This window comes from Odocoileus virginianus, chromosome 30 (genome assembly GCF_023699985.2).
Source record: "Odocoileus virginianus isolate 20LAN1187 ecotype Illinois chromosome 30, Ovbor_1.2, whole genome shotgun sequence".
NCBI classification, from domain to species: Eukaryota; Metazoa; Chordata; class Mammalia; order Artiodactyla; family Cervidae; genus Odocoileus; species Odocoileus virginianus.
Window position 1 is genome coordinate 8,148,615 of NC_069703.1, and position 20,285 is coordinate 8,168,899.

Consider the following 20,285-nt stretch of genomic DNA (forward strand, 5'->3'; position numbering starts at 1 on the left):
CCGCCCCCCCCCCACACAACCCTTATGGACGTGTACCAAATACAAGTACAAGGTACAACATCAAGCCACTGATTCCATTAAGGATGCTTTTTATCAAGCAAATGCTGGTCGTACTTACAAAGCAGAGTGACTGTCTTATGTTAAATTGCCTTTGAAACTATCAGCTAAGTTTATTTTGTTTGACAGTGCCGTTTTTAAGATACTTAACACCTGATTTGCAAATCTCTGTCAGCTGTTTACAAATAATGTTCCTTATTCATAAATGTAAATGAAATCACCATCCTAATGGAAAACAAACAAGAAACAAAGCATCTTATCTCCATTTAGGCCCAATCTCACCTTTTAGCACATCAGGTCCTAGAACTATATTTCACTCCAAGCTCTACAGAAACAGGGCTACTGAGTTCTGCAGGCAATAAAAATTTGGAGAGCTACATTTGTGCCAATTGGCAAACACAGTTTTCAATCAGCCACCTGAACTACATGGGGAGGCTGGAGTCAACACTATTTTCAGAAGCAACAGTGCCAAGTCAACAGGAAGATGACAAGCATTCTGAATCAAGTTCTTAGACTATGGCCTTGAGTTTTTCTAGAAAGCAGCTATAAAAGGAGGACTGAGTGCAACTTTGATATTTACATCAAGTCACGACTAAGGGGCAGGTTTGCAAAAGCAATTGTGTAGTTTTATACTTACTGCACATTTACCACATATGTCCTTTATTACACAGTGGAAAACCATTAAATGCACAGTAGTTTTGCCAAGTGGCATTATGCATTTAACAGCTTTATTCGTTTAACAGCTCCAACTCTCATTATATTTTGCCATGTGGTACATGGGATTTTATGCATTTAACAGTTTAAGAAGGCTCTATGGTATTTTCTTTTCATGTATTTCATACTATGATTGGACATGATATCTTAGCCAACTATATTGCAATGATTTCATTGATGAGAGAAAGAATAATCTGGAAAAATCATGACATCAAAATTGAATAGGGGAAACAAATATTTCAACACTCTTCGAAATTGCTGAATATTCTACTGCTCTCTTTTTACCTGAAAAATAATTTAGGTGACTGCAAAACTACAGGTAAAAAAGTCTATACCCCAAACCATATAATTAGTATACATATAGCATTTAACTATCATTCTAAAAACTTAATTTTCATTAAAAAACCATCTTGCTTAAAACAGTATTCAGTAACTTCCTTTCTCTGCAGCACAAAGCAGATCTGTTCAAGACAGGATGGACCATTTTACCATTTACATATGTAGGGATGAAAGCATTTGTCATGCAAGCCCACAGAGGAAATCAAGCTCTGAATCAAAGGACTCTCAAAATTAAGCTTTAACTTTTGTTTCCTCCACCCTGCATCTGAGTAATTGTTCAATCCAGAAATAAATAAATAGGCACCTAAACATAACCCATTCTAGGATAGGGCAGTAGTTGTCCCTTTAAATGAATTGAAACAGATAGTACAGCCCTTCAACTGTTGCTGCTTTCAGAAATAAAAAACCTAGGCATCTGTCTACTTTCTCCCTGGAGCATTCCATTCCCCACAATCGCAGCACTCTGCAAAATTGTACTGGATAAGCTTCTCTGTTTTTCTGTTAAAGATCTCAACACTCACTCTGCAGTCCCCAATGTGTGTTTTCTCCTGGAAAAACAACTGTATTCTCTACATAAAAGAAACACCTGACATTGCAAGGTGTCTCTGGGGCTGGGTTGAAAAGCAGTTATTATAACAAAGTCATCCATTCCCCTGGTGGGAATAAGAGAGGTGATGAGACCTGGCTAAAACTTGTTCTCAGGAAGATGCTGTTCTGAACACACCAAGTTTTGCTCAAATATCCAAAAGAAAGAAAAAAAAAAAAGCGCATATATAGCAGTATTCAGAATTGGGAGAGACATCCCTCAAGGCTGATTCTTTTGGGGGGGGGGGGGACTTGAAAAAAAATCTGGGTTTTGACTTAGTCTTTATTGTGAACCCTGATGGGAATAAAAGCAAACTGTAGAGCAAAAGGCAAGAACGTGACAGGTTCCCTAGGGATTATTATTGTTATTATTATTATAGGAACAGATGTATTTTTATTGGTGGGAGGAGGAGAACAGTCTAACTCCAGCCTCACTTCGGCTCTTTAAAAACCCACTCACCTGACTTTTATTTGCAGCCACTTTGGCAAACAGGGCTTGGGACACCTTGGCCCTTTTCATCTCCTGTTGGATCTCGTCATAAATGGCAGCTGTGATGTTGACGTTGGCGCCGTCCACCTTAATGGGGAGGTCTGTTGTCGGTGTCGAGGTTTTGGCCTACCAAGAGACCATGAAAATAATAATTTAAAAAGTGCTGCATTCAGCCCAGCCATCTGTGCAGAAATTACCAAAGGATTTCAGTCAGCTGATGCCAAACCGCATTAGCTACAGAGGGACACTTCCTGTCCATTATTCTAATCAGGTTAATTGTGATTGGAAATAATTGCAGCGCATTCCTATAGGACATGCAGAGTCCTGTCAGCCCTGTCGTTCCCCTCACAGTAGCCTCGACGGTTAGCAGGATGGCTACGCCGGGTACCAAACTCAGGCCATCACCTAACTGCAACACAAGCATGCAGAACACACACACGGTTACTTTTTTCCTTCTGAAAACAGAACACCTTAGAGGAAGAGTCAATCTTCCAGGAAAAAAAAAAAAAACAAATGAGTAAATGGGTAGAGGTCTCTAAATAATAAATTATTACTCAATTTAATGCACTCCCCTGAGTCTCTCTCATTCTTTATTAAAGCTTTACGTATGTCATTTGAGTATGTATGGCTTCCCACCATTATCATCATTATGCTACCCAGACAGTCACCTAATTTCACCTAGGAAATCAGTGGAAATGAAACAAAATTTCATTTCATAAAACTAGGCTTCAGAATGCCTTTGAAGTGCTGTTTTCATTTTCTTAAACTCATATTGTGGTTTTATGTATTCTGCAGTGCTCGTTTTAATTGAATGATTTCCCATCAGCTTCAGAGACAAATGAAGGACAATATAAAAGGTGTCTGTACTTCTTGGAGTTAGGATAACCCTAAAACGTTTGAACCTGCTTGATCCAGAAAACTACGGTGTGTAAGGAGCGGGGACAGGGCAGCCTTCTCAGAACCCAGCACCACCAGACAAAGGAAAAAGTCTGCCCCCACCCTCACATTGCTGAGCACCGCCAGCTGACTGGGTCTAAAGTGAGCTTTTTTCTTTTTGTACCCACCCACCCTAGAACCTTAAACCACTAATTTCCCCCTGTGGATGTCGTGAGCTGCTCCCCCACTGGACTGATAGTATGCCAGGTTTAGAGAGACGTGGCATACAGTGTGAACACCATGGGATCATTCCCAATGATGTCCTGAAGCCAGGGTCACATCCTAACTTTAAAAGAAGGCTTTGGTTCCTACAAGCACTCAGGGACTTCTGCCATTCTCCTGTGACCTTCCTGTCTCACATTGCTTTTTAATTACTGAAAAGTAACAGTAAGAATAACTTATACACATACTTTTTACGTGCCAGGCATTCCAGGAAGTGTTTTACTTTTGTCATCACATTTTATTCTTTTAAGAACACAATGAATTAAACATTATTTTCACTTTAGAGATGAAGACAACTGAAAACAAAAGAAGATAATTTGCTGGAAGGATATGCAGCAGCAAGTGAAATAACCATCATCTGAACTCAAGTCTCTCAAGTTCCAAAGGACAAGTTCATGGACCACTGTGCTACTCTGCCTCCGAAACCTCCAGTTTACACTGGTGCTATTTTTACACTTTTCTTCTTGCCCTGGAGTTTGAGGTCTTCCCATAACACTCTAATCCTCTCCCATCTTTTTCAAGAAGACTCCTTTTTCTTCCTAAAACTTCTAGTTAATCCAGAGTGTTTCCCTATTGAGTGCACATTTTAGCATACAATTTCTGCCTTTCTCGGTTCAGGTTTTTATTAGCCTCACTGACTTAACATCATGTTAACTAACTCATCAAATCTCTTCTGGAACACTGAGAGATAAAGTCGAAGCACAAAAATACATGCTTAGGGACCCAGACCTTGGAATCAGAATAATCAGAATTGAAATCCTAACTCTACCAATCATTTATATTACCGTACATGAGGTATTTAACCTACCTAAACCTCAGTTTCCTTATCTGTAAAATGGGAACAACAATGCAAAATGGTGAGGATCCAAATCCATGCAAAATATTCACAATACATGATATAATAAGTGCTCAGTAAATGATCATTCTTATCCTTTTTTGTTGGTTTGTTATCATTAAATGCATTGAAAAATACTGACCAGTTGAAGGATTATGCGAAGAGACTGTACGGGTTGAATTTGAAATTTCTTCAATTTGTTTTCAACCAGTAATAAAGTGCTACTGGGTCTGGAAAATAATCTCCATGGACCTATGCAAGACCTTGTGTGTGTGCCCTGGAATGCTGGCTCCAACTCAAAGGCTGAACCCGTGGCACCTCTTTGACATTTGTTTGCACAATGAAAGACTTACAGTAATCTGTGTCTACACCACCGAGACAGTTCTATAAAGAATTGTGATCAAATAGGTAATCATGAAATGTTTTAAACGTCTTTAATAATTCCATCAGTGCTTAACCAGCAGAATGTTCCAGACAATGTAAAAATGTCAGTCCATGACCATGTTTGCAAATATATTTTGAGAAAAATATTTAACATTTATTTTCAAAATCTCCAAACTGTGAAATTAAATGATCAATTTCCCTGTTAAATTTGTCTCTAAAGGACATCTTTATCTAGGAATTTTCTAGATGGGATTTTCTTCTGCTCAAAAAAACAAAATATTGGCTTTGACTGTGTAACCTTGTAAGTTGGTCTGGCTCTGAAAGCTACCAGGTCTTTGAAAAGATGCCTAAGATATAATCTTGTTAGAAAAATATTATGAAGGAGTGGAAAACAAAACACACAGACATGTGTGATTTTCTAACAAGAAGGAGTGACTTTCTGAGAAAAGTTGACCAGTTAAACAGCCATGAAGCATGGCTGGATTCTTCTGTAATGGCTTAATGGCCTTCAAAAGTGGCAAAAATGTTGGTGAATTTAATAGAAGTAAATATTAGTGCAAATTAACAACTCGCCCAACTCAATAGCTCAACATGTATGCCCCAAAATTTAAAAAAATAAAAGTAAAAAACCTTGGCTACACTGGTCCAAAGTAAGCAGTCAAGCGTCTTTTAGTTTTGGTTTAACAGTAACTAAAATTCATAATTCACTAAGGTCTAAGTATCACAATTTGGCAGTTCATGATAGAAAATGATCTTCAATTAAAAATCTATTGCAGAGTGTAAAAATATAGAGAGTTAAGATGTGTGAAAAAAAATGAATGTACTTGAAAAAGCTCAAATATTTCTATTAGAATAAAATTCTGCTTAATCAGTTCCTTAGACCTTGCCAGAAAACAAACTCCTAAACCCAAAACTATATGTATCTAAGCCAAAAAAAAAAAAAAAAAAAAACTTTTCAGCATACCCAATTTTCTGATTTGTACAAATGTACAACTGTTAAATATTTGGTTTGAAAACTATAACTCAAGAAGGAACTTACAACCATGCCAGCAACAGTAAACGAGATGACTTTCCTATAAGTCCGCTGATTAGTAAAAGCTTACGGGAAGCGCTGTGTGTACGTGCCTAGTCGCTAAGTCGTATCTCACTGTGACCCCAGGATTGTGGCCCTCCAGGCTGGTCTGTCCATGGGCTTTCGCAGGCAACAATACTGGGGAGGGCTGCCATCTCCTCTTCAAGGGGATCTGTCCGACCCGGGGACTGGACACGAGTCTCCTGCATCTTCTGCACTGGCAGGCGGGTTCTTTACCACTTATCCACCTGAGAAGCCCAGGGCAGTAGCTGCGCTGTGCTTCATCACTCAGTCACGTCCTACTCTTTGCAACCCCGTGGACTGTAGCCCATCAGGCTCCTCTGTCCATGGGGATTCTCCAGGCAAGAGTACTGGGGCGGGTGGCCATGCCCTCCTCCAGGGGATCTCCCCAACCAGGACTCCCGCATTGCAGATGGAGTCTTCACCATCTGAGCCAGCAGGGAAGCCCTGGAAGGGAAGTAGGGAGTGGACCAAGATCTGAATTGGAAATGACTCTTGGCTGACTTGAGAACTTGACCCTTCAGTTAAAATCTTTAAAGCACACATTACTATTAAAAGATGTATGCATTTGCAGAAGGACCTGAGAACAGAACGTGTGGAAAGGAAGGATGGAAAGCTGAGCCAGGGTCCTGTGGGAATCACTGCAGGAAAGAAAACATGAAGGTCTACCTTCCCACCATTTTCTACAATCACTGAATGAGCTCCTAGTCCTTCTGACCTAGCCACAGCATGTGCATGCTTCCATCACACACAGGCTCCTCACGGGTTGTGTCTCTTTCAGGTTGCATCAAGCAGAACTTGGGACTACTCGAGCTGCCACCAGCCCCCAACTGCCCTATCTCCATCCAAATAAATACACAATTGGAGGAAAAGCAGTGTGCTTCCTATGCAAACTCAGCTTCAACACTAATACCCTAGTCCCTTCTTTGATAACCAAACAGCTGCATGTAGATATCTAGCGGTTATCCTCCCACCCACCCCTGCCACATACGGAAGAATGGGACTTGTTTAAAGGGAGAGAAATGGCATGGATGATACAGTAAAGGATAACCACTAGTACAGGGTTAGAGGTTCACATCCTCTAACCCACATGTGCAGTGGATTAGGAAGTCCTAGAATGACATCTCTTAGTTTCTGAGGGAAAACAGTATCAGTGAAGGCAAGATGTCTCCAAGGCAAAGAGTGAAAAGTCAGGGGAGCGAACATCTCACCTGAGGGGTTCGGGAGGAGCTGGGGCTACTGGAGGCTGACGAGACCATGCTCACGTTGGGGTTCATGCTCCGCTCTCTCTCATCCTGGTAGATGCGGTCCCGCTCCACTTCGGGCAGATTGAGGAAATTCTGCATGGCTCTCAGGTTTACTAAAAGCGACTGAGATGCTGTCCGAGGGTCTTCTTCCTTCCGCAGAATCTCAGACAACAACCCCTGATTAAATGGGAAAAAAAAAAAAGTAGGTCACGTTACATCTGCAGGTACGTGGCGTGGTTTCTGGCTGGCAAGAAACCCCCACACCCTTCCCCTTTGTTTGGCGTAACCAGCAGGCTGTGATGTCAGGAACCTCGCTCTAATTCCTGACAGTTCTCCAGGAAGAAGATTTGGAGGGAATGTGCTTGGCGCCTGGGGGTTCTGCGTTATTTTGGACCATTCTATTCTGACACTTTATCATCACTGTAATAATCAGCAGTGTACAGAGATGCCAGCTAGCAAGGTAGGCGCTTGGGAAGAATTGTGAAACTGCAATTACCACCAGGTGCCTCCTACAAGTATTTCAGGAACTGTTAGAACTCTCTCTGCTTGAAACTGGGAACACTTGGCAGTCCTGCTCAGCTTTACAAATCTGCCAAGTTTGGTAAATTTAGTTCCGACATTTAAACAGCATGGGAGATTTACATCGACTTAAAAAAAAAAAAAAGTTTGGCTGAATTTCTGTGTGACCGGCCACATGTTTTCAATATAGATGTTACTTGTGGGGGAAAAAAAAAAAGACGCAAAGCAAATGGCTCTAGCTTGTGTTAACCCTCTATCAGCTTCCCAATCCACAAACTTAACAGGCTTCCTTGCACGGGTACCAGAGGGCACCCAAACCTTTTAACGAGATGCCCTCATGGGGACACTCCAATTCCACCACTGAAGCGACAGAAGCGTAGCTGCAATCAGGTGAAGGGCCACAGGACACCTCAGAGAACACCATGACAGACTCAGATACTTTCAGACTGTGTTACCCACCCAAACAGAATGCTTCACGTAGGAAATTAATGTTTCCGTGTGCTCTGCTCACAGAGAACGCCCAAAGAAAACAAGACGCTGGCAAGTCGAAAGAAAAGTAGTATGGACTCAAGAAAGAGGCTAGGGACCTGAGCTGGGACGTCACAGTTCTCGGGGCAAAAGCGGATCCATTTCCACCCTGCATGTGTGTGTGTGCTCGGCTGCTTGGTCGTGTCTGACTCTCTCTGAACCCATGGCCTGTAGCCCGCCAGGCTCTTCTGATCATGGGATTTCCCAGGCAAGAATACTGGAGTTGCCATTTCCTTCTCCAGGGAATCTTCCTGACCGAGGGATTGAATCTGGGTCTCCTGCATTGGCAGCTGGATTCTTCACCACTGAGCCGCCTGGGAAGCCCCTGCATTCCGCACACTTGTTAGATTATCACATAAAGGCATTCCCAGCTAACATCCCTTCTCAGGGCAGTGGGAGATCAGGCCCTAGGATGGTACCTCAGAAAAAGCTAAGATGTTAACTTCTGAGTCTTACAAGAGATGGGGATAACCCCAAATTCTAAAAAGTAGATGCCAAGATATTTACACTTAGGGGAATATTAATGCAAAGAAATACTATCAGATTTGTAATCTATGGCTAAATAGGCCATATTTGGCCAAAAGGCATTAGATACAAAAGAAACACACTACTACCTCTAGTTGGCCAACAATCCTCAGGGTAAGGTAGGAAAATTTTTTTTAGAAAGTAATACATTATAAGATAGTGAACCAAATGTCACAGGAATATGCATCACATAGTTATCAGCACTCCAGGAGGTAATCACCACTCAAAACACCATGTAAGACAATTTTACTATAAGAAACTTACAAAAGGTATGCCATCTGATAGTTCTGCCAATTTGGTTGTCATTACTTTGATTAGAAAAGTCTTTATATATGGGAATATAATGTGCCATACAATGAAGCTAGAAAAAAATGTTACCAAGTGTGTGTCTGCATGCACACACGCCCATAGGAAGGCCAAGGTAGGGCAGATATATAAAACTGCCCTACTGGTGAAATGATTCTAGGGAAGTCCTGATTTCTCATCACGTTTTCAGAAAGAAGCAACAAGTGAGACACCTGTTTCCAGAAAATGTTATACAATCTAGGTATTAATTCTCTTTCTGAAATTAAAAGTCAGTTCTGCCTTAAGTTATCCTACTTTCCACTTGGACCAAGCAACCTGAAATATTAACAATGACTTGACTTCCCTGGTGGCTCAGACGGTAAAGCGTCTGTCTACAATTCAGGAGACTGAGGTTCCATCCCTGGGTTGGGAAGATTCCCCTGGAGAAGGAAATGGCAACCCACTCCAGTATTATTGCCTGGAAAATCCCATGGAGGGAGGAACGTGGTAGGCTGCAGTCCATGGGGTCGCAGAGTCGGACACGACTGAGCGACTTCACTTTCACTTTTCTTTCTTGCTTCTAAGACAAAAATCTCCAAATTAACACATGCAGAAACAAGAGGGATAAGAATTTTCAACACTAATTTCCTATACACACACTGGAATATTATTCAGTCATGAAAAAGAATGAAATAATGCCATTGGCAGCAACATAGATGGACCTAGAGATTATCATACTAAGCGAAGTAAGGCCAACAGGGAAAGACAAATGTCGTATCACTTATATGTAGAATTTAAAATATGATACAAATGGATTTATTTAAAAAACAGAAATAGACTCACAGATACAGAAAACAAATTTATGGTTACCAAAGGGGAAAGGGCAAGGGAGGGCTAAATTAGGTGTTTGAGATTAGCAGATGTAAACTGCTGTACATAAAATAGACAAACAACAAGGTCCCACTGTATAGCACAGTATCTTGTAGTAAGCCACGATGAAAAAGAATAGAAAACAGAACATATGTATGCATATATATATGAATCATTTTGCTGTATACCACAAACTAACACATTGTAAATCAATTATACTTCAATAAAAGAAAAAATTACAGTATAAAATACAGCCAATGCCAATTTCTAATACTAAGAAGATACTAAGATTGGTATTTTCTGCGCTTTCTTTAATGATGAGCTCTGCACCTGAAGGACAAGCTGGCACTCACTCGCCTTCTCTCTCTCTCTCGTGGATACGTGTGGCTGAGTCCCTTTGCTGGTCACCTGAAACTATCACTCCATTGTTAATCAGCTATACCCCAGTGCAAAATAAAAAGTTTTTTTAAAAAGATAAATAATAATATAAATAATGAGATGAAAAAGTAAAACTCTTTATTCTCTGAACTCTCCCCCCCCAAAATTAGCAACTTTAGCATTCTACTAAATGTCAGACTACCAAATTTGGAAAAGCTTTAGGATATGCATGGATATATTCTTTATCCTGGTGAGGATGATTATATGCTAAGATCTCTCAAAGGCAAAGTTTGTCAACTTCTGTGAAATTATTTTCACAAATTGTGGAGGACATCATAGCAAAGATCTTGTGTGTAAAATACTGAAACAACAAAAAAAATATTGTTCTCATGGACCAGGTTCAAAACTGTAAGTCTGTTTATTCCTAATCAATAAAAAACAAAATCACTCTGAAGGGAAGAGTTCTTTTATTTACTTTTTGTTCAGCGTGGTTTACCTTTCTTCCCCCACATGGAAATTGTGGAGTTCCTACCCCTGCATTTTTTACATGTTGGACAACCATACAGGGAAATGAATTCATCTCTAAGAAAAATCAAGACAAAGCATCCTTGTAAATGACTGCTCATCAGCACCATTTCCGAAGTGAATGAGACACAATGTTTGTATTTTCAGGGGTTGGAGGATATACTGTTGCCTCTGTCTCATTCGCCTAATTGAAGATAAAGTCTCAAACCAACAAGGTGGCCAGTGCTGCCTCCATGAATTGCCCCAGAGAATGAGAACACTGTTCTAAATTATTTACTTCAAGTCTCATCTGTGTAGTCCTGGTAGCGAAGCAGATTCCTCTTACCTCAGACATTTTCAATAACAAGTGGCTAACTGGTGGGCACAAGAAGAGTGTTAGTTGTTTTGTCGAACCTTCTTCATTTTGGTTATGTGCTTTCAACTGTTTCAACAGGGATTTTTAAAAATATAGCCAAAATTCTGCAGGCATATGAATGTAAAGCATGTTTTATTTAGTTAGTTTAAAATCATCATGGGGGAAAAAAGTCAGAAGAAAATGTATGGCATGACTTAAATATACCACAAATCACCCCATCTAATTATCAAGATAAGTAAATGTTTATCATATTGAAACTATCTTGACTAGAACATAATAAATTAATAATTTATCCTACATAAATATTTCTAAAGCCCTTGCCACTCAGTTGTCTGGCATTTTAATTATCAACTGGCCAGGGAGGAGGTGTCACTTGGACATTCCCATTATGCAGCCTGAGCTATAGAGAACATGGCGTGGCACCTGGGCACTGAAAATAAAAATATACTTTTATGAATAGAAAGGTCATGAATATTGAGAATGTGAAAACTGAGGCAAATTAATAAATTAACCAGGATATTGCTTATTAAAATTTCATACCAGTAATCTTATTAGAACATATTGCAAGTATTGAGTAAAGTGGTCATTAAGTATTTTCCTCATCATAGGCAACAGAGCGTTCTCAAGGGAGAGATTATAAACAATCCTCTCCGTGGTGTTAGCTGAGGTTGTGTAAGACCAAGAAACATGTTGACTGAGAAGGAGCAGAACAAGCCTCTGCAGACAGGAGAAAGGCACCTTCTACCAGAGCTCTTGGGTTACAGGCCACTGACAAAAGAAGGGAGTTGGGCAAAAAGAGCCGCCCACTGGCCTTCTCCCTCATCCTTTAATGGAGAGGTTTGTAAGCTCCAAAATATTTCCAGCACCAGCAAACAATACATGAGGCTGGCAGAAAATTCAATAAAAGCAAAATAATTCAAAGAACAAACAAGAGATAATATAATGCCATTTAGCTGCATTGCTAATACAGGTTATCTCTAAAAACAAAGCAAAGAGTTGGGGCCAGGAATTCCCTGGTCGTCCAGTGGTTAGGATTCTGCTTTCACTGTGGTGAGCACAGGATTGAGCCCTGGTTAGGAAATGAAAATTCTGCAAGTCATGCAATGTGACCAACAACAACAAAAAAAAACACTGGGGCTAATTTTTTAAACAGAAAAATCAATATGCTTATGATTTCTAGTATTTTAATAATACTTATTTGTGACAAATTAAATGACCTTAGAGTTTCTGAATCTGCCGTTTCTACTGAAGCACTTTCTTATTTACATTATTATGACTTTCATATTCCTTCAACAATTTATATAGTTGGCTCCAAATTGCTAGTGTGCAAAATACATGATCAGAAATATTTGGGAAACATTACTATGACTAGCTCTGTAAAATTTACTTCCAAGGTTCTGCACTAGCCCTTGAAACTTCATCTGGGACAGGTAAGAAACCACCTTTGATGGGCCTTTAATCCTTTAAGAGCAGGAAGAGAACCCAAGCCTGGGCCAGGTTTTAGAAAACCTTAGCCTGAGTCCATCGGACCTCCCAGCCACTCCAGGAGAGGACACCAAAGGTCATTACTGACTAGATTTTAACAGATACCTCTTTTTCATACCTCTCAGACATCAGTAATTCTCAACAATTAGGCTATATCTCCCACTGATTACCTAGAGAACCCCCAAATTCAATACACATATTGCCAAGGAATGACAGATCAGTCTATTAATTCATTTCTCATTTACAACTTGGTACAAAGCTCATAAGGGAATGGGAGGATTCCCAAGACGTAGATTCTGCTGCCAAGGAGTTTACTATATGGTGGTTTATAGAAGCACAATGTAAAAGATGATGAGTGTCATAAATTTCAGATAGAACTAGTACCATTTCAGTTCAAAAGAGGGTGAATGTATTGCCAACTGTGGGACTCAGGGAAAACATTTTGGAAGCGGCGGTACATAACTTGGCTGGGATTTGAAATGTACATAATATTAACAGGCAGCTATAGAGATAGTGGTGAGGCTAGGCAAAGAGGGAGACTAAGTGAAGGACTGGATAGTATTAGAACATTTGAACAAAAAGAAAGAGCATGACTAATCCAGAATATCAAAAGAAGTTTCTGTTTCCTTAAAAGCTTAAAAAAACACAGTACAAAAATGGGTAAAGCAGTAGAAGACTTTCTGAAGTGAAAATAATACAGTCTACATTAAAAGAATTCTAAACTATTGGAGTATACACAAACTAACCAACAAACATTACCCCCCAAATGAAGTGATATTAGATAATCTGTTCAGCCTTTTTGTCACCTGCAACAAATTAGGCTTTCAATATGCAAAACATCTTCCTTCCAGAAAAACAAATGATCATGATTCCATTTAATTGTAATTTAATGAGGCATAATTTATTTTTTAAAGTGATATACACCAGGTGTGTGCTGAAAAAACTGGCCCAGTCAAACCCTAGTGCTTCTCTTTGGAAAAAGCCTCAAACTAGCCAGAGCCTATTTTCATTTCTGTAAGTTACATTTCTGTTCACATATTTGTTATAACATAAACTTTTGAACTAATTCAACCCCTAAAATACTCATATATCATGTAACACAGATATCATATCATATGCACAGTATATTACAGTTTGAAAATGTTAGGTTTCAACCTAAACAAATGATGCCATAACCAACGAACAAGGTTAAAAGGCACACACACCCCCATATTACAGATTAAAGTTACAGAAAGTCAGAGGTGGAAGGGGTCTTGGGACCCATATGGGCTAACCACATATCCCGCCACCCAGCATGACCTGTCTATCACATAGTTCCCTCAGAAGGTACTCTTCACATTTCACCACCCCCTTTGCATGCTTATCAGTTAGTCTTAACTAATACAATTCTGAAATGTCTGATTTCAGCTGACATGAGCCAAGAACTAGTATCCTCTTATGAAAACCAGGTGATACCAAATTCTTAGCCTAATCATACAAAGTGAATGCTTCAATTTCAGTGGTTAATGTACAGTTAGTTGAAGCTATGAACTCAGTTACTTGGCTGAACAGAGTATTGACATCCTACCTGCTGAAAGTTGACCTAACAGAATTGGTTCTTTCCTAATCTCCAGTCTCATTTCCTTCCAGACACTCCTGAGAGGCATTCTCCCCTTGGCTCACAAATATAAACAGGTTTCCCCGGCTCCCATATTCATAATCTACAACCCCACTACAAAGCTGACTGCTGAAATTCATTTGTGTTATGCTAAAAACTACTCACCTCCCCCATCACCCCCTAGAGCACTGCTTAGACATGAAGGCAGAGTATTTAGTGTGATTTGAATAAAAGGTATACAGGGCACAACAATGACAATTTGATTTTTATTATTAAAAATGATGTGTTAAATCCTCAAAGAAAATGTTGTTATTGCATTAGTTTAATAAAAACCTCTCTTTTATTATAATATTTCTTTATTAGCAAAGACAGCCTATGCATATAGCACTTTTATATGATGGGGGTGGATAGAATTGAGCATTTAGAGGGAATCAATGTACTCTGCAAATATAAATGCATATACAAAAGTAACATTTGCAGACAAATGTTCATGCTGTAGAGATATATGCTGCAATGCACTAAAAGACTATGCATATATCTGTATATGTATATACGCTGCAGTTGGCAATACTTTCTCCCTCCTCTGAAGAAAGATGGCACTAATTCTATCTTATATTTATGACACTTATCATCTTTTACATTGTGTAACTATAAAACCTCTTTCTCCCATCATATAATCAACTCCTTGGGAGTAAAATCTGTATATTTTGTGCTTAGTGGTTAGCTGGGGATATACAGAGATATAGGGCTCTAAGAGAGCACCATATTTTTTTTTCAGTTTTCTAAAGTGGGAGTCCCATATTTGCTAAACAGTCAGCAGCTAGCCTGATAGTGAAGTTGCTCAGTTATGTCCGACTCTTTGAGATCGATGGACTGTAGCCCACCAGGCTCCTCCGTCCGTGGGATTCTCCAGGCAAGAATACTGGAGTGGGTTGCCATTTCCTTCTCCAGGGGATCTTCCCAACCCAGGGATCAAACCTAGGTCTCCCGCATTGTAGGCAGACGCTTTACTATCTGAGCCACCAGGGAAGCCCCAGCTAGCCTGAAGGACCATGTTAAAAGCCTAACTCACAACAATCACTCAAAATCTTCTCTTTCAACCTATTGAAAACAAATAAGATAATAAATACTGACATTTGGGGCCTTGCAAACCCCATGTTAGAACAAATATTCCATGTGCCCCAAATCTACGATTTATTAAATCAAACAGTCCCCTCATTGACAGTTTTCTTTCTAGTATATGCAGTAAAACTTCACTTGTGCCACCTGCCACATCAGAATATAGTAAGCAGGCAACACAACATTGCCTGCAACAGAACATTCTTGAAACCAAGGCAGTCTGTGCTTTCTTAACTATAACTCCCTTGTTCAAACCACACTTGAGCATGTACCGTGGAGGAACTTAGCCAAAACCAGATTCCTGACAACTTGACTACGTTCTACCTACCTCATCTATGCAGTGATAGAAGCAACTAAATAAATGGTCCCATCTTATTTCCTTCCTCATCCCTTCCACCTTTGTCTCTAGGAAGTCTTAGGAACTGAAATGGGTGCTGTGCACAATCTAAGTAAAAATTTTCTAAACACATTAGCACCAAAAAGCAAAGCAAACGCAGAACTGAACAGGTTCCTTTTGGAAACATTTGCCAGTGGTGTTCTCAGTTCTGGGCACATACATGGTCGCTACTAACACCTCAAGTACCTGGCACCATGACCGCTGCATTCACAAAGTGCTGGGCCCTTGTTATTCCTAGTTTCCACCAGTATTCTGTGAAACAACTGTTGGCAAACTTCCCAAAAAATTTACTAGCTTTGGCTACTTTGTCAAAACATTGGCAAAAACAGTACTTTCAAAAACAAACAAAACAAAAACATACATTTATTGCATATTTATATCTCAAATGTATCAAATGCATTCAGATATAAGTAGAAAAGCAGTCTATAAACATACGAGTTGACTCTGTCCTGAAATAATTATAAAACATTATTTTTTTTCCTTGCTGAACATTTTCTGCCGTAGCTTTGATCACCTCCAGGGTTAAAAACCTCTGTTGTCATACAGTACATGGAACATATCACAGGACTTACTATACCACAGTGGGATTACCAGTTTTAAAAGTCTGTTTATTCCTGTATCTCCTTGAGGGAGGGTTTGTGTCTTTCATCATCTGGTCAATGGTAACAGAAATGATTGAGAATAAAGTGATTTTGAGGATGAGTTCTGAAGTCAAAATTTCTGAGTTCAAAATTGGGTTTCAAGTGGACAAAGATTAATTAATCTCCCTATGGCACAGTTTCCTCACCAGCAAAATTGAGATAATAATTGCACTTCCCTCATAGGATTCTCTAGAGAGCTTATAACTGTACTGAATACATGTTAAATGTTCAATAAATGTTAGCCCTCATTATAACCCTACAGTAGTCTCTGAGTGCTTAACAAATCCTTGTTAAATGAATAGATAAATACAGAACTAATATCAGAGTACATTTCTTATTTTCAACTTGCAACTTCACATATTCAAGGCCCTCGACTTATAGATGTCTTCCTATAAAGACAGAAAATATTAAAAAATTAATTAAAATAAATAAATTCTAGGAAGTAGAATAATTAAAATTATTTGGGATAGAGGAGAGTGTGAAGAAAAATTTAATAAATTATATAAAGCAAAATGACCATACGGACATTTCAGGATAGCACTGAACTAATATTTATTCATACTTCAAAAAAGTAAAACCACTTTCTTTCCCCAAGTAACTTTTAAAATCAGCTTTAATCAGCATCATTGTCGAAACATGGTTCATAATTACTAGTGGCCAATAAAATTAATTTAGCATATTATAGGTAGTTTATTTATAACAAAATATAGTTAAATAGATTAGAAATTACCACAGTACTTCATTCTCTATTGTTTCATGAAGGTTTTTTTTCTTTTTCTTTCATGAAGAAATATACAGATATAGCTGGAAATAAGGTAGAACTTAAAACAGACACACATATATGTGTGCACAAATGTCTAAGTGTGTGTGACTTAGACATACTAGCTCATAATGTAAAAATTATTTCTTACTGAGTGTGGTGATCAGAGAAGTTTGCAAGTAAATACTGCTGTCTACAGGAATAATTTTAGGCACAAAACTTGCAGACAGAATTTAAACAACCTTATCAATTTCCAACTGACTTCAAATTGATTTAGTTGTATTTTTCTCACAGAATTTTTGGCCTTCAAACTGAATTTACTTTATTTGAACAAACATGCACTTAACCCCAGACCAAATGGTCATCATTTCCATCAATGGCCATGAAAGGAACACTCCATGTATTTTTTAAATTACTCTGAATAAGCAAAGGTGAAAAGCATATAAATTATGGCACCTAAAACTAGTGTTGCCTTGTATTTCTTCTATAAAAATCCTACTTTAAACACCATCCAGGATTTGGAGACACTAGTCAACTAATAAAACTAGGTTTTCCCACTAAAAGTGCCAGTCTCTACTGAGACACACTCACTAGAAGTGAAATATTTTATTTCAGGTTAGAGACTCCACACCGGTGCAAAATGAGTCAACTTCTCCTTGTTAGAGAATAGTGATATTACAAAACCATCATCAAAAGGCAGGTTTGTGTTTGTTTTTTGTTTTTTTTTTTTCAGTAAAAATAAAAATCCCTGAATTTTATTTATTTAGGCCACACCCATAGCTTATGGGATCTTAGTTCCCCAACCAGGGATTGAAACCCTTGCCTTTGGCAATGAGCGTGCAGTCCTAACCACTGACTGTCAGGGAATTCCCCTTGAATTCTCTGTAACTCAGATGGTAAAGAGTCCGCCTGCAATGCAGGAGATCCGGGTTCAATTCCTGGGTTTGGAAGATCCCCTGGAGAAGGGAACAGATACCCACTCCAGTATTCTGGCCTGCAGAATTCCATGGACGGTATAGTCCATGGGGTCCCAGAGAGTCGGACACAACTGAGCAATTTTCACTTTCTTTCACTTTGTAACAGTTAAGTAACTATTTTTAAGGATTTTTCACACTGATCAGGGATGAAAGGAATAGAACACTGTACTATTTTATCTGTATCCTCTGATTTTTTGGTACAAATTTTGTGAAGGAGGGGGATAAAAGGAGCCTTTATATTTTCTTTTACATGAAATGTTCTGTTTCAGTTAGATTTGGGAGTGGGAATACACTGGGACACTGAGTCAAACTTCTCTTTACCCAGAGCACAGAGCCAGCTTCTCCCCATGCTTTTTGCCCAAAATTGCCTAAAAGGTGCTAATTAATAACAGTCTTTATATGTAAGGAGGGACGAAATCGAGACCACTATCTTGAGAGCCATCCTTAAGTCACTGAATAACTTTGAGACATTGCTGTCTTGGGAGATATTAATATTATTATAATCTTTAAATCTATGAATTCAAGCCAGTGATTCTGAAATGAAAGAGTACCTATTTTATGAAGCTTGCAGGACCCTCTTTCCCTACTATATTAATTTAATGTTGAAATCAAAAGAGGGCATATTATTTGCTTCAAAACTCAATAACATGTTCATGCCTGATCTGTGGCATTTCATATTTACAGCCCATCCTTCAGTGGCTGGACTTCCTTTTTCTCACAGGTTCCCTAGTCATTTTATAACCAGCTCACTGGACCATGGAGTCAAGACCCCTGGATTTACATTATATTCTATTGCTGTATTGCTGAGCGCCTATATCTTACTGAATGCTGAGAAAGAGTTTTAAATACCTTGGAGGTCAAGTTTTCTACATGTACAAATGGTGTGTGTAACTAAATCATGCCTACCTTGGGCTAACAATAAGTATAAATCAGACAAGAAGTTACAGAAATTTCTCCCCACCATCAGAAAAAACTAACAGGTAACAAACTAAAGCTCAGACTTCCAAATATTTTGGTTGTTAGAATTTTCACTTTGTTGCTACACATCTCTTCCTAATTGTGCCACATCAATTTTTAACCTTAATAATGTGGGTGGGAATATACTACAAACACAGTGCCAATAAAGCATAAAAGCAAAGTCCATGTCATTTCACACAAAGACATTTACATTTCTAGCTGTTGGCCTTACTGCCAATTTTTCTGATACATCACTCAATTTAATTTTCCAATCTGTTGAAAACATTCTCTGCTTGCTGAATGATGTCATAAATTGTATTTATGACCCTGAACTTAAGTTTCTTCAAATGATACAGCTTTAATAAATAAACAGATTTTTTTTTTTGCAAAGTCTCATAAAAATATAAAAAGTATGGAAATTAAGGATCGATCAACCAAATGAGTTCACAAAGGGTTTTAAAAATTCTCTTCTATACCAGATAAAAGATAAACAGCTTTCTCAAAAAAGACCTTTGATAAAATGCTGCAAATTGTGTAACTTTGTGACTTTTTCACAAACTAAAGATACCAAATTAGAAGCATTTCTTTTATAGAACATTAACACATTTTGCAAAATCCATATAGACTTCTAATGAAAACATGTTTCTAAGAACTGACTCAGAAGAGCTACCTAGACACAAAATGAGTCTGAACTTTCTCAGTTACCGCATATAATCTGCTAGAGAAAAAAGAAAAATAACCACACTTCGTCAAAAGTGAATGCGCCCAAAGTCTCATTCAAACGATACAAACTTATTATTGCCAATTCCATGTGTGTGGCTGTTTCCTGAACGCCACCTTCAAGGTAAGGGGATAGAGGTGAAGAGAGGGACAGAGGATAACCCTTCATTTCCCTTTGCTGGCATTCTAATGCTCCCATTCACATGTGGCAGGGCATTTTGTTCCAATGGATTTAGCCTAGTTTGGATCAAAGCTTCCTCTCTACTTCATTTAACAGATTTGCTCAAATGGAAGGTCTCAAAGGAGAAACAATGCTAGTAAATGGGGGATTTCTGAACACATGAATATGTAGGTCATTGGATTTTCAATAAATCAGAGAATAGTTTAGCTATTAAGGAAGAGTCATTGTACATATTTCATGAAACCATTCTTATTATAGGTCAGTGGACATCCCACAACCATTCCTGGGTAATATTAAGTCTTGTAAAATAGTCACAAACCTTTTCACATCTTCAAAAGCCTCTTACTGATTTTCTTAAGTCCATAAAGTGACAAGGGACAAAAGAATGCTATAGGTTAGGATTCATAACCAAACTGTCAAAATGTAAAGAGGTAAACACAGTAAATAGCCAGGAACTTATTTCATGTCTATAGGGCTGCTAAGTGCGCCAACGCTGAAATAAATTTGGGACAGAAGCAAGGGAAAATGAACATGCAAAAAAAAAATAAAACCCTACAGGGGTTC

The 20,285-nt window shown here is 38.7% G+C and overlaps 1 protein-coding gene across 7 annotated transcripts in view; it reads right to left on the bottom strand.

Annotated features, from left to right (window-relative positions):
- The window catches only part of SATB2 (SATB homeobox 2), a 248,557-nt gene that overhangs the window by 47,626 nt on the left and 180,646 nt on the right, over positions 1-20,285 (bottom strand). For all 7 annotated transcript variants that reach the window (XM_020890434.2, XM_020890433.2, XM_020890435.2 and 4 more), the window contains 2 exons: positions 6,867-7,079; positions 2,156-2,311 (listed from right to left, as the gene is read on the bottom strand). In XM_020890434.2, coding sequence (XP_020746093.1) covers positions 2,156-2,311; positions 6,867-7,079 — 369 coding nt within the window. The remainder of the gene's footprint in view (positions 1-2,155; positions 2,312-6,866; positions 7,080-20,285) is intronic.